The sequence below is a fragment of the Spizellomyces punctatus genome, assembly GCF_000182565.1.
Source record: "Spizellomyces punctatus DAOM BR117 chromosome Unknown supercont1.5, whole genome shotgun sequence".
Taxonomy (NCBI): domain Eukaryota; kingdom Fungi; phylum Chytridiomycota; class Chytridiomycetes; order Spizellomycetales; family Spizellomycetaceae; genus Spizellomyces; species Spizellomyces punctatus.
The window spans coordinates 1,412,575-1,440,244 of NW_015971541.1; the positions used below are offsets into that span (position 1 = coordinate 1,412,575).

Sequence of the window (27,670 nt, forward strand, 5' to 3'; positions counted from 1 at the left end):
TTCTTGCTGATCCTGGCCAGCGGGTGTTACGCAAGAGGACGGGGGAGAATTTTGTGGGGAGGAGGGTGGAACATTGTCGGGTTGTCCAGCTGGGTGTTTCGTTGTAGTCTGCGGTAAATTGCCAGAGGTTATGGCCCTGCTCGAGTGACCACACAAATTGTTGAACCAACCTTCATCACTACTCAGCGGCGACAAAATCCCTGGTCCAGTCTCGGGCTCGACATTCTCTCGCTCCTCTTCTCCCTCTCCAGCGTCACTTCCTTCCTCTTCGTCTTCATCCTCATTGGCTTCTTCTTCACCCTTTTGTCCCAAAGGATTCTCCCAGGTGACACGACCTTGTGGCAGGATGTAGGGAACATGGTGAACCCAGTTGGCTGGATCGATAAGCTGCTCTGGGGAGAGACTTTCGAATTCGGGGTTGATGATAATATTTTGGGGCTCTGATGGGTAATGTGAGCCAGGCAGAAAAGGTGGAACAAAGGGTATATTGACTTACGTGGATTTTCTTCATCCTCGTTCTCATCTTCTTGGTCAAATGTATAGTATCCGGACGGACTAACGACCGTTGCGGCGGAAATGCGCGCGATTTGACAGCGGAGATATTGAGCTTCGGTGTCGTTGAAGGGGGGGTAACTGACGATCTGTCAACACATTTTTAATACATTTCTGAAAGAATGTTACGGAATTTGCTTTTCTGAACAACTATCGGCACCTTGTGATTCAAGTCCCCGGTGAAAAACTTTCGAATTCGACGGGAAGCTTGGAGTTTCTCGGGGATGACGTCCGGAAGACGGGTCCAGGGGCCTCCAGCTGCATGGGTGAAGGGTTAGTCCTGTTCATCCACATTGATAGCCAAGAATCGGCATGTGCAAAAACAAACGACACGCACCGTAATTACAGACGTAATAAACGTATTTATTTACGCCAACCCTTTCCTCTCTCGGAAGCGGAATGACGGGCTTCTCTTTACGCTTGGGAACGTCCTCATCCTCCTCGGCTTCCTTCTTTTCTTCCGCATTTTCTTGCACCTCTTCTTCAACTTGAGGCGCATCCTCATCCACAGCACCTTCCTTCAATTCACCTTCAATGATGAGATAATTCGCTTTTGCACCCAGTATCTTGCCCCACAAACGGACGGACTGGAGGGGTTTACTCGTTACAAGACTCTTGAGGGAGAGAAAGAGCATGAACGTTTCTTCTTTCCCAAGGGAAACCTAGGTGAATTGTTTAACGCTGCCCAAATTTCTTGAATGTCTTTAACAAAATTGTGTTTACCCCAGCCCATTCCCATAGATTGGAAAGGTCCATAATATCCGGAATTTCACCAAACGCTTCAGGATCCCCAGGTTCTTCCAAACCCGATTTCTGTAGTAATATCAATGTTTACAACCAACTCCGTTGATTCACCTTTAAATACAGTCATACCTCAAACAGCTTGACTTGAGCCGCTCCAATTTCATTGGCAGGAGCAACTTCTGACGCTTTCTTTTTGTTTTCACAGATTAATTGTCAAAAGGTGCTTGGAGATGCTTTAAGAACATTGTAGTCCACTTACTTGAAAAGCTCCTGGGGCATTAGGCCGGTCCACCACAAAATGCGATCTCTTGATATCCGCAGAAAGAGTCTCAAAAGCATCTTTAAGTTTAACCAGCAGTTAATTAAATTTTCTAGTAGAAGGCTCGGAATCTTTGGCAACAGAAGGAAACCACCCACCAACTACATTCCCCGGTCTAGTCTCCAAAATCCTCACGATAACCTCGGTCAAATGGTCATATAGATTTAAATTGCTTTTCTCGCTCTGCGTCATCAAAAACGCCTTTGCGAGCGCCAGTTCGCTGCCTTCAGGAAGACGGGATGCAGGAGGTATGTAAAAGTCTTTGCGGTCTAGGAAGGGGTGTTGAGGTGGTGCAGCAGTTGTAGGTTCAGCAGGCGGGGTAGGCTGTGCTGGCTGCTCTTCCTTTTCGACTTCCTCTGGCGGGGCCGAGGGCGTGGGTTCCGGAATGGGCTCGGGAACGACGAGTTCGACAGGATCTTCCTCCATGATTTGGTGATTTCGAGTAGGAAGAGACAATTTCTCCTAGTTTCTCGTTCTCTCTTGCCAGAGTCGGTGTTGGTATAGATCTTTCAAGAGTTTGCTATTAATTAGTGTTGGATGACAGGTTGGGTAAGCAATACGCGCTCTTTCAAGCTCCGACCATCACTAATGATCGATCATGAACGCCAACATAAGTTGGGCATTTTCAATATGGTCTGCGAGTGAGATACATAAAGAATTGGGAGCATATATCTCTGGATTCTGCGATACTTTGCATGAATTGGATAAAAGTGGAGTGCGTAGAATATACCGTCCAGGACAAAAGTCGAGATAATTTTCCTTACAGAATGAAGAGGCCCCACTAGTGAGATGAGTAATTAGCATTCTTGCCACAGTTATATACGACCGTCAATCTGTCGATTCATGGTCTGATTGGCAAGGGAGTTCACGCAAGTTGATATGCTGAACTGCCATTCAATGGACCACATGCCGCGACGACAGAAATTGTTAGTTGAAAACATTGCGCTTCTGTGCAAGTGATCAAACCTAGGTGCCGATACTACATATTTGGCACCCACAGTGTGTCGCAAAGCTAACAAATAAAAATATATATTGCATATAAAATAGCTCACACACATACTTTCATAACGAAACACATGATTCCTCAACGAAGAAGACCACCTTCCCGATAATATTCAACCACCTCCTTCACCTTTTCCGCTGCGGTCACACATACTCCCACAACGGTCTCAAGAGCATATCCAACCACATATTCACCCGTCTGCTTTCCATCATCGAACGCGCCTTTTACTTCAGGAGTTTGAATCCTGTCCAAGGCCCGCGTCAAGACATGTTCAGCGGATTTCGATGAACGAGTTGCGGGGGCTTCATCCCGTTTCTTTTCTTTTGGTGGTTGATGGCGGTGGATTTGGGTTTTAGGATTTTGACGCTGGGCATGAGTCGTCGCGTTTTTCCCAGTTAGAGTTGGGAGTGCGGAGAGACCCGTTTCCACTGGGGCTGGGTTGGGGTTCAGACCGTGTTGAGCGGCTTCAATGGGAGTTGGAAAGTCCGTTTGTGCGGTCGTTGAGAGTGGGGTTGGGTAGGTTGCCGTTGCCGTTGCCATCTGTTACTTTGGGTATGTAATCGGTAACGATGTTGGGGGAAAGGATGATGAATCTTCAAACGTACGCCTTTTATAGAAACGGTGAGAGTCGTGTCCAAAGGGGAAAAAAGGGCCGAACCCAAGGGGAAGAAACCTCAGGTATTGGGAGGGCGGAATTTCAAGCGCGTGTGTGGCTTGGCGGATTTCGTAATGATTGCATGTGAAAGGGGTGAATGTTGACGGGCGTGTATTCGATTGGATTCTTAGCCCCTCGTCTTCATGCTGTCGAGGAGACGGCAGGAAGCGTCGAGAACGTCGAGAACATTTGGGGAAATGATTGTATTGAAGAGTAGCGCAAAGAGTATTTGTACTGTGCAGGAGCAGCATGTCGTGGCGCGTCCAAAGGCACCCAGGGGACACTTCAGGGTGGTGCCAGACTGACCTGCATGGCAAGCGTCCTGAGCACAGAAAGCCTTATGTGGAGTAAAATGATGCTTTTGTGCACTCAGGGCGTCTTTCTGTTGGTACATGTCGCCAGGGATGCAAATGTTCGACAGATACTTTGTTATTCATGTCAGAACAAAGGAGATTCAAGAATATACGCCTGGCATCTTTGAACCAATAGGATTTACCAAATGTACAAAGTCAAAGACATGCTCGTGTCCCCCAGTAACCCGAATCTGACAACATGACATTTCACACCAGGCCACGTCGTTTCCGTATATCTCTATAGCTCATGTCGGTGTCGAAGGATAATGATAACCATTTTGCATATAAAAGCACATGTATCTGCGGAACAACAAGATACAAGTTATAACGAATCATGATCGGAACTGCAGAAAAGAGTCATACCCAGTTCCTGCGGAGACATCAGACTGATTTGCAATCGTAACATTGTGATCGTCAAAGGCGAACCACTGGAACCATATTCTTAGTATCTGAAAATCGGTTCCTGTAACTCTACCTGGATTTCATACCTGTCCTCGCTCTCGTGCATACGTGGTATAATGTCCCGTTTCCAATCGACCAGTATGATTCACGACGGCGAACAGAGAATATTTGTAGGAGGGAATGCCATCCCTGAAATGAGCAGATAACCCATAAATACACAACAAAGTTCGCTAAGAGATTTCGCTTCAATTCTCACATTGAAGACTCTGCCAAGTTTCTGCTCGTCTTTTTAGTAGTTGCAGAACCAGGTCGTAGCTTGTGACGAAGCTTCATAGCTCGGGTGGTGTAAGGAGTCATGTCAAGCTCAGCTGGTACCCGGACAATAGTCTCAATCTTGGAAGAACTCGAGGACTTTGCTGAATGCTCAAAACGCTGACAAATATACATGTGAGCTGAGGTGCGCGCCAATACGTGGGTATATATTGCGAGGAAGATACCTTTAGCTGGATGCTCAATACTGGTGGCAGCTTTTTAATGGAAATTTGCTTCGTGGCTTCCTGTTATGATTTAATGGATTGGTCACTTGCCCCACACGGTGCGGTGCATAAACAGCCAGGATGTACCTTGCTTTCCTTGCAGTGACTACAATTGTACTCGAGTTTCTCTGGGATAGTGAACCTGAGGCAAACGTACTAGTCAGCAGTGGATAAGCTTGGTTGACGAGAGAATGGGACAAACTACCTCTCCAAACATTCCCCCAGCGTACAGGTATCAAGGGGATCATGCATCTTGTGCTTCGCGCCTTTTTTCGCTTCTGAAGTCTCTTGCACTCCATTTGCCATCGGCTTGCGATTACGCGCATCAGATGCATGAACTGCTTGCACTACTTCGGCAGCAGCTGCAGCAAGTTTGGCAGCCGATTTTTTTGCGGTTCCATTTGTGACCCTTCCTGATCCCGGACGCCGCTTTACTTCGAGGGACATGTCAATGATTGGATCGTAGGCTGTGGAGACATTATGGCACGCTGAGCAGGTTACGTCTGATTGCAGTAATCCTGAGAAAGTTTGATGTATGACACAGCGGCATTCCTGGTCTTCCATGTCCTGGGCTAGATACAGAGTCAGTTTTGCATAGCTCTGTTGCCCTAACATTGGCGCTACGCACCTGCACAGTTGTTATGTATTTCATTCGCCAGCGAGATGAAGAATTCGTGCGCGTCCTGTTGTGAATATCCGGCCATATGTTTTTGCGACATCCACATGGCATTGAGAAACGCCGCAGGACCATATGGTTTTGTCTCCCCGCTATAAAACTGTATGGGCTCTTTCTGTGAGTAGCCATGCTCAGTCAAATCCCTAATTTCATGTAAAAACCAACCTCGTGAAACACAAGATCCATCTGGCATGCCATACAGTGCTGGTCCCGTTTGGGGCACAAGCTTCGGTTATGCCTGTCGCTCAGGAAATAGCATCTGAGCACTGGATTGTGTATCATCGCTTGAAGAATGGCGTTCATGAAGCACGTATTTCCCAGATTGTGGCAGCCTCGTAGTCCTATGCACGAGCCGCAGAGTTGGTAACGATGCGCATCATAGATGGTCATAGTCTCGCGCAACCAACCAGAGCATCTCTGTAGCTTGGATCCGCTCAGTATTGTTTGCACCTCCAGCGTGGAAGGAGTCCAATCGAAAAAGCGAAGCCGTTTGGCATTTGGCTCTGTGAAGTGATGGACTGTTGGCGATAAATCTTATAATTCATCGTTCGATGTGCGCTCACCTTTGATTCTAGATATAATTCTATCCATTCGCTCTTGTTCCGAATGGAGTACACGCTCAAGATCTAGATCGTATACATAGTTCTTGCATTGGGAACAATATATATTCCCTGTCAACCAGTCCATAGCTAACGGTCGGATATAAACAAAAGTGTTGGCGTCAGTAAAATAACACCCATTCTTTCATCAGCCCAAGCCTCACATACAATCACCGACAAACTCACCCAACGTATGCCCAGTCTGATTCATATGCTCCTGAATATGTCCACCGCGATAACATCCGATATAGACGCATCCCAAACATGCATGCAGTCTCGCGGTGGAGGACGTTGAATTGCATGTACCACAAATAGGCATTGGAAGCTAGTATTTTGACAATTCCGTATTGGAATGGCGAAAAAAACGGAACAAGTAAAATTGCGGGCAAGTTCGTCAGTTCCATTTGATCAAATGCCCAGATCGCTGCGTGTCGCCTTCCATACCTGCTCCACATAATGTATTTCCTTATCAATCCATCCCAAACTTCTCTTCCTCTTCTTTCCACCAGATGTAGGTGTCTCCTCATCATCCAATCGGCACATAACTTTAAATTCTTTATTCTTCCTATTGATATGCAAATGCCCACGGTTGCGATACGACAGTGCATATCGGAAGCAGCTACGGTAATTACTGATTAGTTCTTGTGCAGCTGGGGATAGATGATGTGGAGGGTAATGTGAGGATGCAGGCGGTGTTTTCACTGCGGCGAGATGCGGGCATCCATGGATATTGGCACCGTCGGGAGACCGGTGAAGGGCGTAGGGCGAGATGCAAAGGGGGTCTGGGCCTATATTAGGACGGCTTGGCTTTCTGGACCCTTTGGGCATGGTAATGTGCGAGGTATCTTGTAGATGGGAAGCAAAATGTGCCGTTTACAGTTGATGCCAAGGTCGGGTGCAGTTGGGAGATTCCTGCTTACGGTGCAGGTGGAACTACGATGTCATCCCGTGTCTATTTCCATGGCAACAAAATAGCCTTGCTCCCCCACCAGCAGGCGAGTTTGCACTTGCCAGATCTGCCACATCGACATGCCCAAATTCAAAAGAGAACGACAGCGGTTCCATGCCAAACCAGTGGACATGGGTGCATCTGCCATGATGGTAGATGCCCCTGTGGTTCACAATCCTGCCACCAATGAAGAACTCATCACCGTCCACAGAACCATGTCTGCTGTTCCCGCCTTGTCTGAAGCAGACATTTTCGGTGCTGTTGGAAAAGTACGTAACAGCCCGATCTGTCCGTTCAAGGTCAATAGTTTCTTTTTTTGCTTACATCCTGCAAGTAGCCTGCGGACACTACAGGGCAGACCCAAAACGAGACTTTGGCTCGGACAGGAGAAACGGCTGATAACACAGTGCTTAAAAAGAAGGAAAGGCGACAACAGCGACATGAGCGCTGGCTGCAGAGTAAGCGGCGTTTTGATTATAATCCTCCTTGATTGCTCCATTAAGCAAAAGCGTAGAGCTCGGAAGTGTTTACATGTCCAAAACGTCATCCAAAAAGAAGAAGGGACAAAATGTCGGTACTTTGACATTGGACACAATAAAGGATATCCTGCCATCTGTTCTGGAAGAAGAGTCTCCAAAAGCAAAGACCGATGTGGCCCGGAAGAAGAAGGCAAAGCCAGTTTCTCAAAGTGCACGACAAGCAGCCGCGTACGTGTGGGGTGTGCGACCGACTGATATACGTATGGGCACTCACAGCGGTTTTCTCGCTTTTCAGGGTTAGCGAAATTGTAAGATTTCAAAAAGTTCTCCAGCATCCTACATTCAGAAACAACCCTATAGCGACCATTCGACAACATCTTCAGAACACTATTACACCCGATGGGACGTCAGCGTAGCTGTCATGTTCACGCATTTATTTATTACCTTTTCTGTCCTCCGTCTTCTGTAACATGGGGTTTTTATGACCTCCCATCCAACCACCGTGCGTCTCTCAAACGTGTATATATATCAGTAGCTTTTACTTGACGTGAATATTATTATTTCTATATCGACGTTATGGTACATTTATGTGAAATTGAGTACATGCTCATGAGGTCGCTGGGGTTTCTGAAGTGTCTTTGAGGGAGTTCGTATTTGTGAACACTGATATTCCATGTACTCGTACGTTCGGGGAGGCAACAGGACATGCAGAAGGAAACTACTCGTAGTAACATCCAAACACGATTGCCACAGCAAAAAGCGTCGCCTGCAATTGAGAGAACATGAGACTTCCCTAAAATGGCATGCGAAATATACGTCCGATCGACTCACATTCTTGAAGGAGACAGAGGCATACGAATCCGTGGTGGTATCCCATAATGCGCGTGAGGCAACTCGAATACCTTGACCCTTGAATTCACCGATTGTAACATCCACTACAAACTTGTAGCGCTCATAATCTAGTTCTACATATCCAATCAGCCCTTGACGATCATAGATGCGGTGTAGACGACTCAAGTAACATACTTTTCACGGCAGCAAGAATCTCATTCGAAATGGTTTGACACAATACGGGCACTTGTTCGCTGTCGTACTTCACTTTGGTCAAACTTTTTTGAAGGATTTCTTCTGTCAGTCTCCGGACTTGTCCACTTTGAAACCTGTATCCAAGAATGTCAATCAAAGCCCAAAGCACCGCCCATCTCCCATAGCAATGTCCATCATACTTTCTATCCGGCTTTGTCTTATAGGTATTCTCAAAGACTACGGCATTTACGGGTGGAACCTGCTCCTCCTGCATCGTCCCCCTGGTCAAATTCGTCCTCGAACCATGTCGAGATGCGAGAAGGTTGCTCCGCGATCCAAGAACTTGTCGCGAGCCGCGGAGGCCTGAACTGGGTGCTGTACCTGGGGCACTGGCGTGAGTTGAATGCTGCTCACGGTTGCTTCCAGCAGAATGCGGAGGATTATCAGATGTCTCTTCGGCTGCGGGCATACTTGTAAATGTTTTTATTCTGAGAGTTAGGATGTGGATTAATGGAACCAGTTGCGAGCAAAAGCGTGTTCGGGCGATGCTTGCGTAAGGAGATGATATTGATTTATAGTCAATTTATAGTCATGACTCAGCATGATGACGATGTCGGCGATTTCCAGCTTTCTTACTTTCCACACTTCCAGCTTTTTCATACCGACAATCATGTCAGATACACGCCCAGAAGCACTTAATTCCACCTTTTCCAATGACCCGCCCAACCTGGAACCGGATTCCGAAGACGACGATCACGCACCAGAAGTTGGGCGAGACAGCAATGGTGCGCCAAGATTGTGAAGCTTGGCGAAAGCTTATCTTTGCCAATTATTTTTCTGGTATTCTTAGAGGGCTTTTTGGACAACGTACCTGACGATACAACGGTATAAATGTCAGTTCATGCAAAGGGTTGTACTTGAAATGTCCTAAAGGATTGACTCCAACAGGAGTTGGACCTCATCCATGAACGCATAACAACTCTCGAAGGACTTGGGTTAGAGCGATTACACCAACTACAGGTTTGTCACTCGTTGCGTTTATTTCACTTTTTATTGTAATTAAATCAAACGGCAACACTTTAAGCGGCTCAGCTTGCGCCAAAATCTTATTACAAAAATCACGGACTTGAACCATCTCACGCAACTGGAGGAACTCGACGTGTACGATAATCGGATTACAAAAGTAGAAGGTCTTGATCAGTTAACAGCGCTGACGTGGGTTCTCTCAACTCTGTGGACGCTTTAAGTATGGCCTGGTATTGATTGCGAGATATAGATCTCTTGACCTGTCCTTCAACAAAATTCGACATATTGAGAATCTTGATACGTTACTCAACGTCACGGACCTGTATTTTGTCGCAAACAAGATCTCACGCATTACAAACTTGGGGCATCTTGTCAATTTGAGAAATCTAGAGTTGGGTGCTAATCGTATACGTGTAAGTCGTTTAAAATATCGAGTGTGATCTGGCAAAGTGCTAAATACTAATATTGGGTACAGACGATTGAAAACCTTGATAGTCTTGTCAACCTCGAACAGCTATGGCTGGGCAAGAACAAGATTGTGAAACTGCAAGGATTAGATAACTTAAAGAATTTGAAAATCCTTAGCATTCAGGTTCGTATTGCACGTAATCCCCTCCGTTGCCTCATTATCCTAATATTTTGTCACAGAGTAACCGGATCACCAAACTTGAAGGTCTGAGCAACCTTCATAACCTCGAGGAGCTCTATATAAGCCATAACGGAATCGAAAAGATTGAGAATCTGGAGATGAATACAAAATTACGGGTCTTGGATGTGGGAGCGAATCGGATCACCGATTTGGAAGGCGTACATCATTTGGACGCATTAGAGGAGCTTTGGGTGTGTTTTATTTCTCTCCCGACTTTTGACGTCTGCTTTGCAGGGAGATTGATAATTTGGCATCTTTAGGCAAACGATAACAATCTATCTTCATTCGAGCAAATCGAAACTGTTCTTTCGGACAAACAACACCTCACCACCGTGTATTTTGAGCGGAACCCACTCGAAAAGGAAGCAAAGGCCACGTACCGATTAAAGATCAAGACGATTTTACCGAGGGTGTTGCAGATTGATGCATCCATGGTCAGGGCTGCCTGATTCAGTTGGTTTCGTACTGTTTATATAGGAGGCGAGAGATATAGATATTTTTCGCAGTGTAGAACGTAACATTTGTTACAGAGTACATAGTATATAGGTTTCCAAGATAACCAAAATGGATCTGACTTTACATGGCCATTATCATAGCCACATGAACCAGTAGTATCCTCAAAGAAACCAATCCCTTTCATTAAAAGAAAAAATGGTATAGCAACCAAATACCAATCAACTCATCACGATCATCAACCATGCCAAAAATATTTGCACCCCGGCTACAAGGAAGAGAAATTGAATTCTTCTTTGTCGCGTAGGCTGGTCAATAGGGTTATAGCCTTCGGGGAGCATAATGTACTTGAGGGTTCGGAGCTGTTGTAATAGATTACTTAGAAGCTCTAGTAATGTGCAACGCAAGTGGTTGACACTTACTGTGAAAAAAGCTAGACACCCCATACTATATGCGAAAATGCCATAAAATGCCCAATTCGCGGGTAAAAAGATTTTCACAATCAGGGTTGCGATAACCCTATTCATCTCATCAGAACACCTTTTACCATAATGAACTGAGAACACGCTTACATACCCAATAAACTTATATCCACTGTACGCAATCAGGTCCAAGAAGGGAACTTCGGTTGTCACATTCAAGAGGTAAAATCCGAGCTTCAGAAACAAGACCTCGGTAAATACAATGAAGAAGGCAGTGGTGCCTGTCATTCCTAGGATATCTGGTGAAAAGCTACAAAAAAGTAAAGTTGAGTGGATTGGCCTCGTTTGACGAGACAGGAGAACTAGACCTACGATTTGGACAGTTTGCGATCCACTTGTGTTGGATCGCTTTTTGATGCCGCACTTTGTAATCCCAGCCGGACGCCCACAAGGAGAATATAGGTCACAAATGACATGACTGATGATCAAGGATATCAAGGATACATGAACAAAATGACCAGTGTTGGAGGTTGTCAGCTGTTCGTACTCACCGGGAATATACAAGTCGGGTGCATTGAGATCCTCTCGAGGGGGTTTGTATCCCTCCATCGCACCATTCTGCTCAGATCGACGGACCAGTCTTGTCCACGACTACTCAAGGTCTGTCAATACAGAAAAATGGACTCTGCCGCGGTATAGAACGTTTCTCTCACCTGATGACGAAATGGGAAGAGGAGGAGACGGATCTTGTTGAAGACATACGAGTTGCTAACGTTAAAGTAGTATTTCAAGTGTGGTACGTTGATCCAGCGATTCCACTATACGATGCTATCATGAGCACTCAACACGCCTCCTCATCGACTCTATAATGACAGTGACCCACATTTTGATTCAGATTCTCCTGAGCCTGCTGTAAGGCCTTCCCACCCAGCTGCATACCCAGCTGCCCCGCTGCACTAGTCTGAAACTCGTTGATGAAGTTGCTCCCAAAGTAGTTCTGTTGGGAAGGTCCTCCCATATGTTGTCCGCCCATGTGCTGCGAAGCTTGCGGTTGGTTCATATTGTTCACGTACGCATTGGATGCTGAACCTCCCACACCAAAACTCCCTTGATGCATCCCTCCCGCTGGCCCAGGTGTTCCCCTAGGCATTTGTTGTGCCTGGAAGCCGCCAGTTCCTCCCGCACTGTACGATCCCTGGTGTGTTGGTTGTCTATGATATGGTTGCGGTGCGTAGCCTAGCGTGGCACTCTGAGCAGGAGGGAATTGAGCACCGTACCCGGATTGCGAGCGGTTGGCCTGAATGGGGGCTACCCGTGGCCCACCCGCTGCACCTTGTGGTTGTCCAGTTGGAAGCTGTGGCGAGCTGGAGAATGATGTTTGGGGAGTTGTGAAGCCGACGGGACGTTGAGGATGTTGTGGGACGGGTGCTTGGATGGGGGGTGGAGACCATGAGGGTGTTGGTGGGCCACTGTTGTACATTGTGGTTAACGTTGAACCAGTGGACGCGATGAAAAAACAAAATGATTCGCCTGTGATGAGAGATTGATGTCGTGAACTTTTAGCGACGTGTCGAGCGGCCACTCGCCTTCCTTGTTACTATCACGTGACTCTCATCCATATTTCTGCTTTCCACCCGAGTTTATCAATATTCAACCAGTGCTCTCTGTTTATGCCTTTTACTCCATTATTTCTTACGGCCTTTTATTCAGGACTTTAATAAGTACATACGACTACATATAATAAAAATTATGTAAAGAAAAAATACTGACGATGTACACCATCTCAGAGAACGCTCAAAATCGTTGCAACAACGCCGGCTGCAAGCGTCACAATTCCGGCTTGCAAAGAACCTGCACCATTTCCTTTTGTGTTGGAGTTTGCGCTGCCAGAACCGCCACCGGTTTTGTTGACGGCATTGAGGGACGCGGGATCCAAATTGATTGGCCGGGCACTGTCATTCCATTTGCAGGCATCTGACGTGCAGAGGCATTTGCAGCCGACAGGGTCCCACCAGAGGGTGTCGCACGTGGTTGGGAGACGGCAGCGTGTGGATGTGCTCTGCGGTGATGGATTCGCCAGACTAGGATAAGCCGACGGGCAGCCGTAGCATGTCTACGTAAATTATCCTTTAGTCATGCTAAAGCGTAGACTTCATACTCCGTATTATGTCCTTACCCTGAATGGGCCCTCTGGTGGGTTGCAGGCCTCCGGCGCAGCATTGCCGGTTCCGTTACCGCCCAGCCCATTGCAGATACCAGTCGGGGGCGCTGGGTTGGGTGTGCACGACATGTAAGGTTGCGCGCCCAATTGAGACGCGGGAACAGGGTTTTTCATATATTGAATCAGCTGGGCGCCCGTTACCATCCACGTATCAGGTCTCGAGAGTGCATAATCCAAGAATGCTGCAATGGCCGCGAGTTTGGCAGTCCCGTCTGGAACAGAGGGAGGGACGCCTTTACCCAGCCAGATGGGGTGGACGTACACACCAAATGGCGCCTTTTGTCCGTTGTAGTGCTTATCAAATGTTGCTTTGTAATCGTTGGTGAGTTGCTCTGGCGTAAGGGACTGTCCTGTTGTGAGCAGGGATGTCACTGTAACCTAACGACAGATATGCACTCACCGGGGCAGTCGGAAGTGGATCATTGAAAGGATCCATGAGGTGCTGCTTTCCATCCGAACCCACGAAACCATACATGGGAATTTCCCACAACCCTTTTGTTTGCATGGTTTGACCACAAAGGTTGATAATGCCCAGACAATCGTTGACAGTGCCATAGTCAAGGGTGTATGGCCAGACGGCATCAGAATCAAAGGCCGACATGGAAGTTTCATACTCGAATCCCATCTTGGTCAGCATTTCCAGAGCATCCTTTGTATAGTTCAAGAAGGGAAAGCGGAACCCAGTAATTTTGCCCAACGGGATACCGGCCAACTCGTTGACCCACTTGCGCATGCCCTCCACTTCGGCATAAGTGCCAGTGAAAGGAGGTGTATGCGTGATGGTGTGATCGGCCACTTCGTTCCCCTGCGCATACCACTGTGTGACGAGGAACGGGTCGCTAAAGTTGACTTGAGTGTACCACGTCGATTTGACAGTACATCCGTTGGGATTTTTGCGGTTCAATAGAGACTGTGCCTGCTGCCAAGTTGCTAATAGAAAAGTGTGTCAGCACGAGCATAATGATACCTTTGGTAAATGAGTATGTTTACCTTCTTGAACGGCATCGTCAAATGTCAACAAGAGAAACTGAGGGGGATTGGCAACGGGAGGAGCCAAACTCGCACAACGACAAGCGGGCGGCTTGCAAGCATTTGGGTCGCCTTGATGGGGAAGACTCAACGTGAATCTCCAAAATGACAAACACTCGCCCAACCGTTCTACTTACAGTTGTAGTTTGACAGCTGTGCGGTTACGACCGAAGACGCCAGCAAGGCAAGAGCGAGAGGACGCATGGCAACCATAATGAAAAGAATAAGAAGCAAGAACCAGTACGAGATCTAGTCTAAAATAACAATAAAACGATGAGGTTAAAAAAGAAATGCCCTTGCCTTGGGCGACGGACCCCCGCTGTGGCAAAGCACCCCCACACGGCGTGACGAGGGATCCTGTAAACGGCCGTTCGCGCCTCCCTTTTTTATTAATTCTTTTAAAGAACGTTCTTTGTCACATGACATATATTCACAACTGTGCCTTATTTTAGTGGCACAGTCATTGTGTACCATGCAGCATCGCATTGGGCATTATCACTCTTGTTGAAGTCAGATACCCAAATGTCCAAAGGATTGGGACAAGATGACTTTCGAAAACTGTTGGCGACTCCACGCTCTGTGCTCCAGCAAACACCGCGGGCAGCGCAAACACCTCGACAGACCCCCAGGGCCACCAAGGATGCCGATGGGTTCGCCCAACCGGCACCAGTGAAGTCCAAAAAGAAGCTCTGGAAACCTCCGAGCAAAGAAGGCGCCTCCCAGTCTGACAATGGGCCAGGGTATCGAGACCGAGCACGAGAGCGAAGAGAAGGAGCAAATCCAGACTATGAGGAAACGGAGCAAATGCTGGCAGTCTTGAAAGCCAGTGAACAATCCCAAAACGCTGACCGGACCGAAACCGATACAAGTCTTTCCATTGAGCAGAGCAAATATCTTGGCGGTGATGCCAAGCATACTCATCTAGTGAAGGGTCTTGATTATGCGCTGTTGGAAAAAGTCCAACGAGAGTTGCAACAGAAAGATGCTGAAGAGAAAAAGGAAGAGGAGGCAATACAGTATGTTGAGCAAATCCACGGGGACGGTGGTTCAAAGTTCAACTCTACGTTTGCGGCAAACATTTACGAATTGGCGGTCAAAAAGGCAAAGGTGCAACCGCCGCTTCGCAATGAACTCTTTATACCGGGAAGGCTGGCCTTTGCTTGGGAACTGGGAACAATTGACGAAACGGGAGATTACATAGGAACGAGGGATATTCCCACATCGGTAATGCGAAGCAGGGCCGATGTAAAGGGCTACGACCGAAATTTTACCATTTCCGGTAGCGATCTGGTGATCGAAAAGGTCGCCTCCGTCGTGGCGTACTTGAGAGAAGGGAGTGGCACGGCTGGTGCTAATCCCAGCGGAAAGCGGCGAGTGAAACGAAAGGACAAGGAGAAAGGGCAAGCGCAAATTGAAAAGGTAGAGGAACCTGGAACCGCTAAACAGGCCCAGACTGAGGAAGAGGACATCTTTGCAGACGCAGGGCGGGAGTACACTTTTCAAGTGGAGGACCGAGGGCGTAGACCTGCCGATAGGGTTGTTGGAATGGGCGAATACTTTGACAGTGCTGCTGTCCTGATGGAGGACAACAAGGAGGCTAGTGATGGGATGGACCTGGACGTGATTGGCCCGGAGTCTGGTAACGCCTTGTCGACAATTCTTCAGGAAAGCGCAGGAATGCTGGACTCACTACAAGGGGATGGGGCTGCGAAGAAAATGGTTGGATCGTTACAAACCGCGGGCGGAGCAAAAATGCCAACCGACTTGGAGCAACCTTCCACAGGATCCACAACTGGTCACAAAAGGCAACACTCGGACCTTCTTCCTGCATCCGCTTTGGATGATGTGCAAGAAAACCATCTCGCTGATCTCGCCGATCTCGACGACTCTGCAAGTGACGCGGAAGGAGCCGATTTGAATCAGATGGACTTGGGTGTACGACAAAACAAGCGAAAACAGTTGACTCGCTTCGATTTTGATACCGATGAAGAATGGCAAAAGTACAAGGATAAGCAAGTGCATTTACCAAAGGCCGCCTTCCAATTTGGCATCAAAGCGAGTGACGGCCGACAGAAGTCGGGACGAAAAGGGGGCGAAGGATCTGGCAAAAAGAAGAACCACGACGCAAAGTTGAACCGTGAATTCCAGCAGTTGAATAAGGTCTTTACGGATAAGTACGGAACTGGGCTAGAAGATAGCGGTGGTGGACGTAATAAGAAGCAGAAGCGTGGAAAATAGTTTGGATTCCGATTAATAATTGAGAAGTCTGTTGCCCCAAAATGCTCATGTAAACCATTCTACACAAACACTGCACGGCGTCGTACATTTATCAGAGTAATTTTGAAAAGCCCTGGATCACGGCTACATGTCTGCTGACGTACTATTTAGTTGTCTTCTACACCCAAATGTGAGGTTAAGGTCAAGCTAATATTATACAATCCATAACTATTTAGGACCTCCCGTTTTCCTGTGTGTAGTACGATCCTTTTGCCGCTTGAAATAAGCTCCCAGACGCGGTCTGATCATACTGGGGTAGTGGAATGGCATAGCTCTAACAGAGGTATCCACCTCAAGCGTGCTGAGCGAATATGTCATACATACAAGAAAAGTGGGTATATTGACACAATTAAAGTGAACATGCCAAAATACCTGAAGCGACTGTAATCTCACATTCTATAGCACTAGACTAAGAACTCATCAAAATCCAGCTTTTCACTAAGTTCTGCGGGAGGTGTTGGATCAACCTGAGAAAGCTTCTCCTCTTGCGTTATGGAAGTCGTATCCCAACTATCAACGAGCTGACTGCCTAATCCCATGGTAGAATCAGTCGTCGGCAAAGTCGTGGTATTGGACGATAGACTAGACATGTCAAAACCGCCCACATCCAAACTCTCCATTCCGAATCCACCCAGCTCCATTGGAGATGAATCAAGCGAGCCCATGGAATCACCAAACATGTCAAAAAACCCTTGGGATTGGCTCGCCAACCCCTCCCCTTGTGCAGGTAGCGCGGTATCACTAAGGCTAGTCATTGCAAGAACATCCCCGCCGAGGCCGCTATTTGCACTTAAATCATCCAAGATTCCATCCAACTTTGCGGAGGCCTGCACCGGTGGTAGAACGTCTAATACCAAGTCCATATGCGACTCCGTCGGTACTTCAGGTGCGACGCTATCTCTGGAGCTTAATACAGGTGACAAATTAGGAATTCCGTCTGCTCCTGTCTTGTGGGGGTTATCGTCCACGTCATCCAATTCTGCATAGTCCTCATCTACAAAGCGACGGGGAGGGGCCCGACTAGCATACTTTTGTATCAGAGACTCGTCACGATACGAACGGGAGAGCGCCTCGGTAGTCGATGAGGAGAGGTCGACAAGAGTGGAATGCCAACGCGTTAGCAAGGATGTATACTGGGCGATAGCTGTTGACTTTTGTGTGATATCTTTCTGCAAGTGGGAAATTTCCTATCATATACATGAGCTTTGTTATCTCGTATGTCTTCATATACAAAAAGTGTGCCATACGTGCTGTAGAACGGTGGTCTCGTCGGACATTAGCTGCAAGCGGTATCGAACGAGATCAGACCGTAGCGCGTTCATATTATCGCGGAGGGATTCCATTGCACTTTCCAGCGCTTTTCAGACGTGAAAAAGTGCATCAGATTAGATAGCTTACAGAGCTTTTTAGGCCTGTCTGTCTCCTGAAAGACGTGAATTCCGTTGTAGTCACCTTCTGGCTGCTGGCGGCTTGAGTTAGACTCTACCAAAGGACTAATTCCCGTGTTGAGCAGGCCAGACCGAGCACTGGCCAAAGTTGCCTGGGCCCGCTCCAACAAAGCCGTCATGCTTCTGGGTGTGGGATATGGAACTGTGGTCATCGTGAGTAATGAATTAATGTGGAGGAATGCTCATCTGGGGACATTTAGGCTGAGGTTACCGGACTTGTTGGCATAACAACCAAGCCAGCGCGTAGGGGCTGGGGAAGCGCGCTCTGCAACCTACAGTGCCGGGGTTGTCATCCCACAGACTAGGAAGCGGAGACTTCTTTTCAACTCTTCTGCTCAACCAAAGTGGAATTCTCAGGCGGTGTGAGAAGAAATTTCAGCGAGACTGCGCACAATAATTACTACTTTTAATACGCGCAAGCATCGTACAAATCAGACTTTGAACATTTTTCGGTCGTGTACGCAATACAATGGCAGATGCCATCGACGGAGGCCATCTCGGCGAGACGGAGCATCAAGGACCGCTAGCAGCTACCAGCAATTCAGACCATGCAGCGTTTTCGCCCGGCAGCGCTGACCCAAACGTTGTCATTGCTCAAGGTTAATTTCGTTTCCTCAACCTGACCCGGTGCACCGCGTCGCTTGTTGCTTATGGTTGCTACCTGTAGAGTTCCAGTACTTGGTGGAAAAGTCGCAACAGCTCTTTGCCGGTCTTAGGTATGCAACCCGAGATGCGAAACCCATATGTATGGTTGTGATGCGAACGACAATTTCTTAGGGATGTCCCACCCACTGGCCGAAATTGGCAGCCATACTTTCAGCGTACCTTTGAGGTGCTGTGTATTTTGTGCAATCTTTTGACATGATGTATATATCTTGCTGATTATCAGTATATCGCTACTGATTAGGTATACCAAAAGCTATGGAAATTCCAACAAATGCACAGGTTGCTGTCGTTATCGTCTGTTTCGCATATGTGGTAACAACATTGGCTGAAACATCGTATAGATCCATTCTTGAAAACAAGGAATATTACGGACTCAAGAGATGGGAAATTGGTGAAGTGGCGTCGAAGATTGGCCGTAAGTATGCAGGCATACTCCAGTCCAATTCTTCCATTAGTTGAATAACGCTCCTCACGTTGATTACAGAGCTTTACTATCACTACTATCTTCGCACGAGCGAAACCAATTACCTACATGAGTCATGTGTTTTCTATGAGGCCGTGCGCAATCGACAATATTTTAAGGACGTACTGGAGGCGAATAAGTGAGAGTCGTTTATGGTATCAACTCCATGAGCCGACGGGAACCTGATCTTCTCTCTTCTGTAGTCCTGCGCTGGTTATTAAAAAGTTGCGATATTACGCCCGGTTCATTGTCGTGTGCTTGTTCCTCAACCGATATGATATGATACGAAAGCTAATGGAAGAGCTCACTGCGCTCGTTGATGAGTACACAAAAACTTTCAATCCAAATGACTCGGAGTGGAATGTGGTGTTGTCAGAGATATCGACATTCTTAGAGGTAGCCAGTTGAACATGGTGGTGGTATTCTAGGATGCTTGATGTTGATAAGGCATTCTGTACCCTGAAGGCTCAGAAGAAAACCACACCCGTTGATCTTGACGGCAACGCGTTGATTGCGCCAAGCCGGTTGCAAGTGGAAAGGACGCCCAAGTACGACAAGGACGGATCAACGCGGTTACGATTGCAAGAAGCGATCCTTGTGGGAAATTATCAAAATCAGGTAATGATGGAGAAGTGGAACTTGCATCCCGGTAAATACTAACTCAAGAAATGGCGATGTGGTTGAAATCGGATCTGTAGATCAAATTTTCAGAGTTGACCCTTGATATGTACAGGCTGTTACAGTCATTGGAGCGTGAACCGACACTGCTGGCAAGCAGTGGCAGGAGAGGTGGTCCTAGTGACGATGCGGCTGCAGGGGACAAGAAAGAAGAGGCCCATAATGATGAAGCAATGAAGCCTCCGGGTGTTTCTGGTGGTAATGCTGTTGGTGGAGACAATGCGGCTACACGCAGAACCAATCCCCACAAGTATCTATTATATCGACCGACATTTGCCCAGTTGATGTATTATATTGCAACCACCTTCAAGGTTTGGCAAGTTCAACTCAGTAACAATATGGACTCTATCAACTCAATGCTATTCTCCAGGACATCTCGGATAATTCAGCGTTGCTGCTATATCTTTCTGCCGACGGATCAAAGCGGGCAGTGAAATCCGACCAGGGCGATTCTGGTAAGTCATCCAGTATCTAGTTCTGGTCATTTCTGGATGACCTTAATGTTCCGTCCAAGTTTTGTCATCTGGCTATTCTGGCGGGGTGGCTACGGCGGTGAATGTCAAATACGCACGCAAATCTCCAGAGAAGGCAGAAGCTGAACAAACTCCCCTTATTCACTGCCTGCATCCCAACGACTTGATTCCATTTACGCGCAAACCAATGTTCGTCATTGTTGATAGTACCAATAGTATCGCCTTTAAGGTGCGTTCATAAACTTTCTGGGAGCCAGCCGTGTGACACAGCTGATCTGACGTTCGTCCATATCTTAGGAATTCCCCAAGGTCTTTGGTCAGCTGTTGGTCTTTCTTATGAGTCCGACCGAGTATCCAGCATCCATCAAAGGTAAAACGTTGGAGTAAACGCACGATAAAGTAACACCTCAATAACGCCCATGTATGCAGATAATACGCAAATAGGCAGTCTCTTCACCCTCTTCCTTCACGCCCCAGTAAAAGCATTTGCGTTCATCTCGGATTTGACAGAAATCGCAAAGGATGTTTGGGAGAAGTGCATAGCTCAAATTTCAACCGTCGAGACCATTATCGGCGACTTATTTGACAAGGAGCCTGCTCTAGGTAAATTTCATAGAATGATTTAATTGTTTTATATTTCGCGTGAAAACTAATATCCCTCTTTCATTTTAAAGATAATACATATAAACGCTTTCTTCAAGACGACTTTTTGCGACAGTTCTTGATACGATATGTCTTGTGTGATGCATTGCTTCATGCACATAACAGCTTCAAGGATCCTCAGGTAGTATTATCTGCGGCTTCAGTACTTCTCACTAGCTAATATGACGCTTCTCAAAACCAGCATTTCCCATCGTGTTTCCCGGCGCTTGTACCCACGATCGCGACAGCACCTGAACTTACCAGCAAGCTTCAAGAGTTGACAGTGATGGCTGGTGTAGCTAATTTGTACACAATTGCGGCGCCGACTGATGCTCCACCGTGATGTGGAATGGTTGGCTTATATAGATCTTTAGTTTGCGATGAGTATTCCAAAGTGCTCTTTTGTGTTTTGTTTTTCTGAAAACGTGACGAAGTGGTGCGATCAGCGAATACACAATCTTGTTTTTTTGTTGTAATTTAATGGTTGTCTGAAGTGTTATAGCGGCGTCTGTTCTGTTTTCGGTATCTCGCTTGATGTTGGCTGGGGGTCTGAGATATATTACAGCTATTGCGAGAAGCTTGTGAATCATCAATTGTGTTCCGCCGGGGTAGTAAGTAAGCCCTTTGCCTGCTTTCCCGTTGTTCTATCTAGCATATGTGTGGTCGACATGGTTTAATGGCATTAAAAACAGCTCGAGTATGCTTGACGACGCAAGTGCACTTCGGGCAGCACGGCCCATGTGTGATGTCGAAAAAGGACTATGAGATCTCACTCTGGATAGCTAATCTAATCGGGAAGATGGTGGTAGGTGGGCACACATTTCCCTTGGCCATGACAACAACGTAGTGGCAACAAGATCAATCACAGCAGATCCATATAACAGGTCTTTTTTTGCAGCTTGCTATCGCATTTAGTGGGATGTGCAAAGTAGATGATTGCCATATGTATTCCACTTGGGACAACAACTCACATCTGCGTTTGTCTGCGGATCTTAAGTTTTCAAAAAGGTTACTGGTTCGTTTCGTCCGCAATTGCTAAAACAAAGTGGTAATCATAGTTTCATCGCAGGTTTGTTTATATTCTAAAAGACCTATTTCACGTCAAGGCTTACACGACGTCCATGCATGGGGCCCACACACCAAAATGTTGCTTCTGTAGTATACAAGAATCTGCACGAAAGGCTTGCATTCTACCTGGACACAAAAGATAAGAATATGGCGCTCCTTGACTAGCATTTTGGTAATAGAAACCGAAGTTGATCGAGCGAATGCCAGATGGGTGAGGTAAGCCACGTCCCCGCCACCTCCGCCATGCCATCCTTCCAGATCTTGCAGTGAACATCACACAATAAAATGTCTGAGGACATTTACACATTCCGCCATTTGCAAGACAATGAGGTCGACGCTTTCCTCAATCATTTGGTGTCAGTCTTTTCGTCGCGGCCTGGTGGTGTACCGAAAGGCCTTTTCGCGGACCATTTTTTGAACGATCCCGACCGTGACCTTGAAGGCATTCGCGTCGCGGTTCATCCCGGAAATGCGTTGAAGAAGGATGAGGTATGGCGGGGACTATACTATCAATGTTCAGAGCAGTTACTTGTCGTCGAAAGCCGTTATTCACTACTGCGTAGATTGTGGGAACAGTTCGTGTCTACCGTCGCACGCTAAACCTCGGTCCTTTTGGTAAACTCTCGTGCGGCGCGATAGGCGACGTTGGAACGTCTCCAGCTCACGGTGGCAAGGGAATCGCCTCACGACTCATGCGAGAAGCAGAGGCGTATATGATCGATCGGGGCATATCCGTAGCTGTCCTCCACACTGGATCTGCAGCAAAGCTGTATGCCAAGCTTGGATGGTGTACCTGCCCGATGCGGATGAGTACCTTGTCCTTTGAAATAGGTGAACTGAAGATCGGAGTAGAGAAATGGATGCGGTATGCGCGACCCGTGAATGTCGAGCGCCGAGCAGATGTTAGTTTGATGCGACTGCTACATGAAAAATTTGCCCCCGTTGGCAGCTTTGTTCGATCTGAAGCGTACTGGAGGGAGTGGGTGAGCGCAGATCCACAGGACACCCGGCGGAAACTTGTCAGACATGTTTTGGAAGCAAGTGTAGACGGAAAGGTTGTACAGGCATACATGTTCCTGGACATCTCAACACTTGCGGTGCAACAACTTCTGACGTCGGGGAAAGCGGAAACCCCCGTGGTTTCAACCGTACGGGAGTTCTTTGTGGGTCGTGTTGAAGGGGGTACTGTATCGACTGTACCACGAGAGCAGTTTGTTGGAATATTTGGCGCGCTGCTCTTGGCTGGTGTCAATACCATATTTGATGAGAGCATCATTGTTGATTCCATGCAGCTAAAAGTCACCTTCCCGGCCATTCTGATGCCAGAAGCTGCCATGGATGCAATCCGCGATGCTGATTTGTACGATTGGTTGGCACCACAGAAACGAGTTTTTTACGAAGACCTGGGGTGGATGTGGAAAGTATTGAGGCCATTCGAGTTGGTCTCCCATGAGGAAACATGCACCATTACCTCCAACGAGGAATTGGTTCAGAAACTGAAAAATCCCATCAGCATCCTTTCAATTAATAGCGGTCCGATTAACCCCTATGGATTCCTGAAAACTGACGACTTTTAGAATTAGCCTAAATGTCCACATAACCACATTTAGTTTAGCTTCATGTACATACGCTAGGTTGAATTGAATTATATTTCGTAAACGATAAAAGTATGTCTATATATTTGCACTCGTCAAATCCGTCTATGTTCCATGTCCGCGCCATCAAAAGGATGATGCTAGCGGCTTTATACAATAAGCAACAAACCGCCTCTCAGGCTTGCTGCAATTTAACTTCCTCCCCATCGTCTCCAGTTCCTCGTCCACGTGTCCATGCTGCAATCTTTTGTCCATACACAGCGGGTATCAGGGCCAACGCCGATATGCTCAGCAACTTCAGGACGACATCAATACTTAGGATGTCGGCAAAAGAATTGAGCTGGCTTAAAGTAGCGGCGGCTTGAACACAAATATAATTATACGGTATCAGGCCTATTTGCACATGGAAATGCAGTTAGCGGGCAGTCGACAAACTCGTTGCATGCGAGAGTATCTTTCCAAATACATACCAAAGAATATGGAAAGGAAGAATGGCAGAATCGGTACGCCAACAAATGGACTCGCCATATTAAGAAACCTGTCATGAAAATCATAAGTCACATTGCTATACGCCTTCTGCTCAATAAAGATGATCACGAACCAATTTGGAGAAAAGGGAAAGAGGCGCAAAAATAACAGATAATAGAATAGATTTCCTTTCTCCCGGTTTGTTTCTACCCTTCGCTTTAGGTAGTTGAGATTCGACCGGGCGAACCGTTCCACGATCAACTCTCCCAGGAGATATTGAGAAAGCAAATACGAAAATGTCGACCCTACTGCTGTAAGGAACGATACGAGAGGGAAGGCCCAAAAACCATACAAGACGCCACCGAGAATATTCTTTCCGTGCGGATTCAGTACATTTCTAACGAAATGCAAGGTTGATAGTGCATCAACTTACCATCAAGGCCGACCCGGGGACCGCAAACGTTTGCTTAAACACGAATACGGTAGTGAACAAAATGAATACAGGCATAAAGTGCGCTGCAGAATATGATTGTCTGCAAAGAGCAAAACACCAAAGAAATTGACCAATATTAGCGATCCGAACGAGTGACAGCTGATAAAGCTCGGCTGATACGTACAATAGAACTGATTGACTCTTTAGATCGTCGAGGCTCCTTGGAATATGTATGTCATCCTCTGTGGCTGGCAGATTAACGGCAAGACGCCAAATGACAAATGCCCAGCCAAAGAGGACACCAGCGAGCATGCTCAATCGGACAGTGAGGAGCGATCGCTTGCCAGCCCTTCTTCGATTGTTACGGATATCAGCGGGACCAGGAAGTAGCATTTCGTTCTCTTTCAAAGCTTGGGGAAAAGGAGATGGTGCAGATGCCGGACGGGTGTCAAAAAGGGATGGTGCGGAAACGTCGATGGCAGAGTCCTTTAAGGCGGTGTATGATGCTCGTCTTGCAAGCTTGACACCGGCCATTGCGGGTTACCGATAGTGTCGAACGCGTTGTGCGCTGCAGCTTTGAAGCTGAGGGCAGAATGGCAGTGTATATAGTATAGAGATAGGACGAGCTGCCACTGCGCTTCCTGATGTACCATCCACAAAGGGGCGATGCAGGTGTAAGCTATCTCACGAGAGGGTATTTCAATAATGCCCAGTAGGAAATGTAGAATAGAAGGTTGACGGATTGCAGTAATACTGAAGGGCTCTTTAAAATAGAAAGCGAAATTGTATGAGGTTTTCGGAGGAGGATGCAAACCCAAATGGGAATCGAGTCAAAACGCTGATCTCACCCTTTCTTCAAAACTGTTTTTCACTCCGCTCTTCCAGTCCCGGGTTCAACGTTCTTCCTTTTCCGGTGTCGTTTCTTCCTTTCAAAGTTTTAAGCGCGCGCCCTCCAAAAATAAAAAAAAAAACACGCAAGGAAAACGTGAAGGAAGGAAGGAAGCTCGTCGGCCTGTGAAAAACTCCCCTCAGCCGGGGACTCCGATCAGAGCGCGCTGGATGACGTGTAAAAATTGTTATGGCAACCCGTGGCACAGTTCAGCATTTCAGCCGCTCGTTGCATCCCAACGCATTGCCAAAAGGCATTGCAAAACGATGATGGATTCTAAACGCTGTCCATCCTAGAGCAATGGCCAAGTTTAACGGAAAACTCTTGGGTTCATGTGTTTAACATTATAAAGGTCCCTAAAGTTGCGTCCCCTATATACATGGTTTTATAGTTTGGAGATTTTATTAAAGACTCCTACCGTTTGTATTCAAACGTCCCGCGGCAGTAACCGGACACGGTTAACAAGGGCGATCTTTGATTCGTATTGATAAGGATACAGTTGAAAACGGTAATGGAGAAAATCGCTGGCAACAGACGGTTTCCCCTGCTGGACAGCACCAACCTATGTATCTCGTTGGTTTAGATAGAGTTCTGATGAAATGATGCACATTGCCTTGCATATACCTTATTTACGGATGGTAACTCGTTGCTTCAAGGAGCAACCTGCTCCTCCAAGTCCTCCGGTTGTTCCGGAACGACACTTGTCGTATTGTATGGATCGTTTGCACTTCTCGATACGGAAATCCCGTATCCCTTTAACAGCCGCTTGATCGAGATCAGAAATACACAAGCAAACGTCATATGGAACGAAATGGTGGTGTAGCTCGCTTGAATCAATACCCTGCTCAGAGGAGTTTCCGCTACTCCACTAGCTGTATTGAAAATATAGACTATCATCGCTGTCCAACTCATTAGCACGAGGCCGACCATGGCGGAAATCGTTCGAATGTGCAGGCGGTTGTTGTCATCGAAATGTTCCGAGCGGGTCCCGCTTTTCAATTTCCGCAAGCGTATATACGTTAAAGAAGAGAGAATGGTGTCGGCAAGGAGAACATACAAGGCAAACACTGCGTTTGCAATGCTGATGGCCGAACTGAGAGGATAGGGATCCGCTGAATCGATTGGCAGAGTACGTTGGTAGATCTCGCATGTCACTACTGTGGCGAATGTCCCCGTGAAGACAACCAAGGTTAACTAGACAAGGGGGATGCACTATTCATTTTAGTTCAATCAAAGGACATTTGGCAAAAACGATAACTTACCCCGATCATCAACATGTCCCAGAAATTGCTATACCATCCCTGATTCACTAATCTGAAGCGAAACAGTAGCAGAAGAACATGTATCAAAATGCCCACCAAAAAAAACCCATCCGTGATGATATTGAGTATTTGTTGATACCGGATATCGGATAGGCGGAAGGCACGGCAGATGTTCATAATGGTGAACATGAGGATAAGAACTTGTTCGATCGCAAGACCCAAAGTAAACACTGTGATTTGACAACAAAGCCGCCAACACGTGTATATGCAATTGCATGCTTGAACAACGACCGCTATAATGGCGAGTACCAAGAGTGCAGTGTCGTATGGTGGAGGGAGCGGATCCGTGGGCGATAAGCTCATGATCCGAGGTCGGCCTGAATGGCAACCTGCAGGATCCCCGGAAGAGACGACGGGGCACGTACTCAGAACCTCTTCAAGAACCGCTGAACGCTGTCGTCAGCATCGATCACGGGTAGTTGACATGCAAAAATAGCGAAATCTTCTTTGCGACGTGGACCCGAGTATTTCGAATGGCCAAATACTGATATACTGATATACGAGGAACTCTATTTTCCAGTTTGGGTTGCTCAAGCAATAATCTGGTAGTATATCACCATAGCAAGAGGCACGAACGGGGGTGCCTGAAGTGGCTGGCAAACTCCGGCAACTATTCAAATCACAGTGCACTGCATTCTGTCTCCCAGTGGAGTTTATTTCTGATGAAGGGTCGCCCTGGGGGTATACGTCATCAATAGCACAACCGGGAAATAAACTCGGAGTTTGCAACGAGTCTGGCTTGTTACAATCTTGTGAGGAATGACACAAAAAGAAATCTTTTGTAAACCTGCGCAGGCATATCCGCCGTCGATTTCCAAAAACGCGAACTCGAAAAGCCGACAATGTCTTTAGAAGATCGATGAGCTCTTTTGGGACACACAACGTCGCTATTCTGAATACTAAAGTATTTACAAATGCGAGAGACAAGCTGCACGGATCTCATGGCGGGTTTTCTTGCAGAATCACGCCATACTGTAGACATATTCAGGACTTTTTCTCGATGCATATGCAAGGATTACACCTTTCATTAAATACAAAGGTTAAGAAGATAACTCACATGTTGATCAGTAACATCATCCTAATGAGATGTTAAATTGACACAAGATTTAGGCAACACCATGAAATATATTGATAACGTGGTTAGTATCCAGTTTA

General features: G+C 46.9%; 14 protein-coding genes across 14 annotated transcripts; 5 read left to right on the forward strand and 9 right to left on the reverse strand.

The window, feature by feature from the left end:
• Positions 1-128: 128 nt before the first annotated feature.
• On the reverse strand, positions 129-2,041 carry SPPG_03635 (uncharacterized protein; the record flags this gene model as incomplete). Its single annotated transcript, XM_016751896.1, has 9 exons — positions 129-136; positions 171-440; positions 497-641; positions 713-810; positions 890-1,214; positions 1,276-1,365; positions 1,426-1,485; positions 1,556-1,635; positions 1,714-2,041. The coding sequence occupies 9 exons, from the start codon at positions 2,039-2,041 to the stop codon at positions 129-131; spliced, it is 1,404 nt and encodes a 467-aa protein (XP_016609884.1).
• A 587-nt stretch (positions 2,042-2,628) lies between these two features.
• SPPG_03636 (uncharacterized protein) lies at positions 2,629-3,254 on the reverse strand. Its single transcript, XM_016751897.1, has one exon. It carries the CDS (start codon positions 3,156-3,158, stop codon positions 2,700-2,702), a length of 459 nt encoding a protein of 152 aa, XP_016609885.1. The 5' UTR covers positions 3,159-3,254; the 3' UTR covers positions 2,629-2,699.
• A 432-nt stretch (positions 3,255-3,686) lies between these two features.
• Positions 3,687-6,739, reverse strand: SPPG_03637 (uncharacterized protein). The gene is made up of 13 exons (XM_016751898.1): positions 6,284-6,739; positions 6,026-6,164; positions 5,804-5,929; positions 5,648-5,743; positions 5,406-5,581; positions 5,193-5,340; positions 4,770-5,136; positions 4,652-4,706; positions 4,526-4,585; positions 4,285-4,460; positions 4,115-4,217; positions 3,990-4,054; positions 3,687-3,926 (listed from the first exon to the last, which is right to left on the reverse strand). The coding sequence occupies exons 1-13, from the start codon at positions 6,665-6,667 to the stop codon at positions 3,872-3,874; spliced, it is 1,950 nt and encodes a 649-aa protein (XP_016609886.1). The 5' UTR covers positions 6,668-6,739; the 3' UTR covers positions 3,687-3,871.
• A 112-nt stretch (positions 6,740-6,851) lies between these two features.
• Positions 6,852-7,839, forward strand: SPPG_03638 (uncharacterized protein). The gene is made up of 4 exons (XM_016751899.1): positions 6,852-7,057; positions 7,126-7,246; positions 7,303-7,495; positions 7,563-7,839. Exons 1-4 carry the CDS (start codon positions 6,869-6,871, stop codon positions 7,681-7,683), a joined length of 624 nt encoding a protein of 207 aa, XP_016609887.1. The 5' UTR covers positions 6,852-6,868; the 3' UTR covers positions 7,684-7,839.
• Positions 7,794-8,802, reverse strand: SPPG_03639 (uncharacterized protein). The gene is made up of 4 exons (XM_016751900.1): positions 8,494-8,802; positions 8,294-8,427; positions 8,099-8,232; positions 7,794-8,033 (listed from the first exon to the last, which is right to left on the reverse strand). The coding sequence occupies exons 1-4, from the start codon at positions 8,760-8,762 to the stop codon at positions 7,986-7,988; spliced, it is 585 nt and encodes a 194-aa protein (XP_016609888.1). The 5' UTR covers positions 8,763-8,802; the 3' UTR covers positions 7,794-7,985.
• A 106-nt stretch (positions 8,803-8,908) lies between these two features.
• Positions 8,909-10,633, forward strand: SPPG_03640 (uncharacterized protein). Its single transcript, XM_016751901.1, has 8 exons — positions 8,909-9,078; positions 9,144-9,178; positions 9,242-9,313; positions 9,378-9,508; positions 9,570-9,732; positions 9,795-9,911; positions 9,968-10,159; positions 10,229-10,633. The coding sequence occupies exons 1-8, from the start codon at positions 8,964-8,966 to the stop codon at positions 10,415-10,417; spliced, it is 1,014 nt and encodes a 337-aa protein (XP_016609889.1). The 5' UTR covers positions 8,909-8,963; the 3' UTR covers positions 10,418-10,633.
• On the reverse strand, positions 10,426-12,404 carry SPPG_03641 (protein transporter YIF1). Its single transcript, XM_016751902.1, has 7 exons — positions 11,727-12,404; positions 11,557-11,661; positions 11,395-11,494; positions 11,216-11,321; positions 10,998-11,153; positions 10,844-10,940; positions 10,426-10,783 (listed from the first exon to the last, which is right to left on the reverse strand). The coding sequence occupies exons 1-7, from the start codon at positions 12,321-12,323 to the stop codon at positions 10,643-10,645; spliced, it is 1,302 nt and encodes a 433-aa protein (XP_016609890.1). The 5' UTR covers positions 12,324-12,404; the 3' UTR covers positions 10,426-10,642.
• Positions 12,405-12,511: 107 nt separating this feature from the next.
• SPPG_03642 (uncharacterized protein) lies at positions 12,512-14,409 on the reverse strand. Its single transcript, XM_016751903.1, has 5 exons — positions 14,231-14,409; positions 14,055-14,165; positions 13,465-13,994; positions 13,020-13,409; positions 12,512-12,956 (listed from the first exon to the last, which is right to left on the reverse strand). Exons 1-5 carry the CDS (start codon positions 14,304-14,306, stop codon positions 12,627-12,629), a joined length of 1,437 nt encoding a protein of 478 aa, XP_016609891.1. The 5' UTR covers positions 14,307-14,409; the 3' UTR covers positions 12,512-12,626.
• A 192-nt stretch (positions 14,410-14,601) lies between these two features.
• SPPG_03643 (uncharacterized protein) lies at positions 14,602-16,548 on the forward strand. Its single transcript, XM_016751904.1, has one exon. The coding sequence runs from the start codon at positions 14,616-14,618 to the stop codon at positions 16,329-16,331; it is 1,716 nt and encodes a 571-aa protein (XP_016609892.1). The 5' UTR covers positions 14,602-14,615; the 3' UTR covers positions 16,332-16,548.
• SPPG_03644 (uncharacterized protein) lies at positions 16,407-17,989 on the reverse strand. Its single transcript, XM_016751905.1, has 3 exons — positions 17,823-17,989; positions 17,618-17,727; positions 16,407-17,557 (listed from the first exon to the last, which is right to left on the reverse strand). Exons 1-3 carry the CDS (start codon positions 17,968-17,970, stop codon positions 16,775-16,777), a joined length of 1,041 nt encoding a protein of 346 aa, XP_016609893.1. The 5' UTR covers positions 17,971-17,989; the 3' UTR covers positions 16,407-16,774.
• Positions 17,990-18,100: 111 nt separating this feature from the next.
• SPPG_03645 (uncharacterized protein) lies at positions 18,101-21,240 on the forward strand. Its single transcript, XM_016751906.1, has 15 exons — positions 18,101-18,417; positions 18,486-18,534; positions 18,596-18,650; positions 18,726-18,763; positions 18,826-18,899; positions 18,969-19,086; positions 19,151-19,343; positions 19,413-19,565; positions 19,646-19,936; positions 19,996-20,080; positions 20,140-20,327; positions 20,396-20,468; positions 20,528-20,701; positions 20,773-20,882; positions 20,943-21,240. Exons 1-15 carry the CDS (start codon positions 18,288-18,290, stop codon positions 21,081-21,083), a joined length of 1,872 nt encoding a protein of 623 aa, XP_016609894.1. The 5' UTR covers positions 18,101-18,287; the 3' UTR covers positions 21,084-21,240.
• An 850-nt stretch (positions 21,241-22,090) lies between these two features.
• SPPG_03646 (uncharacterized protein) lies at positions 22,091-23,499 on the forward strand. Its single transcript, XM_016751907.1, has 2 exons — positions 22,091-22,297; positions 22,372-23,499. Exons 1-2 carry the CDS (start codon positions 22,094-22,096, stop codon positions 23,383-23,385), a joined length of 1,218 nt encoding a protein of 405 aa, XP_016609895.1. The 5' UTR covers positions 22,091-22,093; the 3' UTR covers positions 23,386-23,499.
• SPPG_03647 (uncharacterized protein) lies at positions 23,305-25,327 on the reverse strand. The gene is made up of 7 exons (XM_016751908.1): positions 25,153-25,327; positions 24,489-25,067; positions 24,305-24,404; positions 24,005-24,243; positions 23,874-23,941; positions 23,438-23,796; positions 23,305-23,371 (listed from the first exon to the last, which is right to left on the reverse strand). The coding sequence occupies exons 2-6, from the start codon at positions 24,836-24,838 to the stop codon at positions 23,579-23,581; spliced, it is 975 nt and encodes a 324-aa protein (XP_016609896.1). The 5' UTR covers positions 24,839-25,067; positions 25,153-25,327; the 3' UTR covers positions 23,305-23,371; positions 23,438-23,578.
• A 178-nt stretch (positions 25,328-25,505) lies between these two features.
• On the reverse strand, positions 25,506-27,105 carry SPPG_03648 (uncharacterized protein). The gene is made up of 3 exons (XM_016751909.1): positions 26,456-27,105; positions 25,818-26,387; positions 25,506-25,755 (listed from the first exon to the last, which is right to left on the reverse strand). The coding sequence occupies exons 1-2, from the start codon at positions 26,816-26,818 to the stop codon at positions 25,845-25,847; spliced, it is 906 nt and encodes a 301-aa protein (XP_016609897.1). The 5' UTR covers positions 26,819-27,105; the 3' UTR covers positions 25,506-25,755; positions 25,818-25,844.
• Positions 27,106-27,670: the final 565 nt, after the last annotated feature.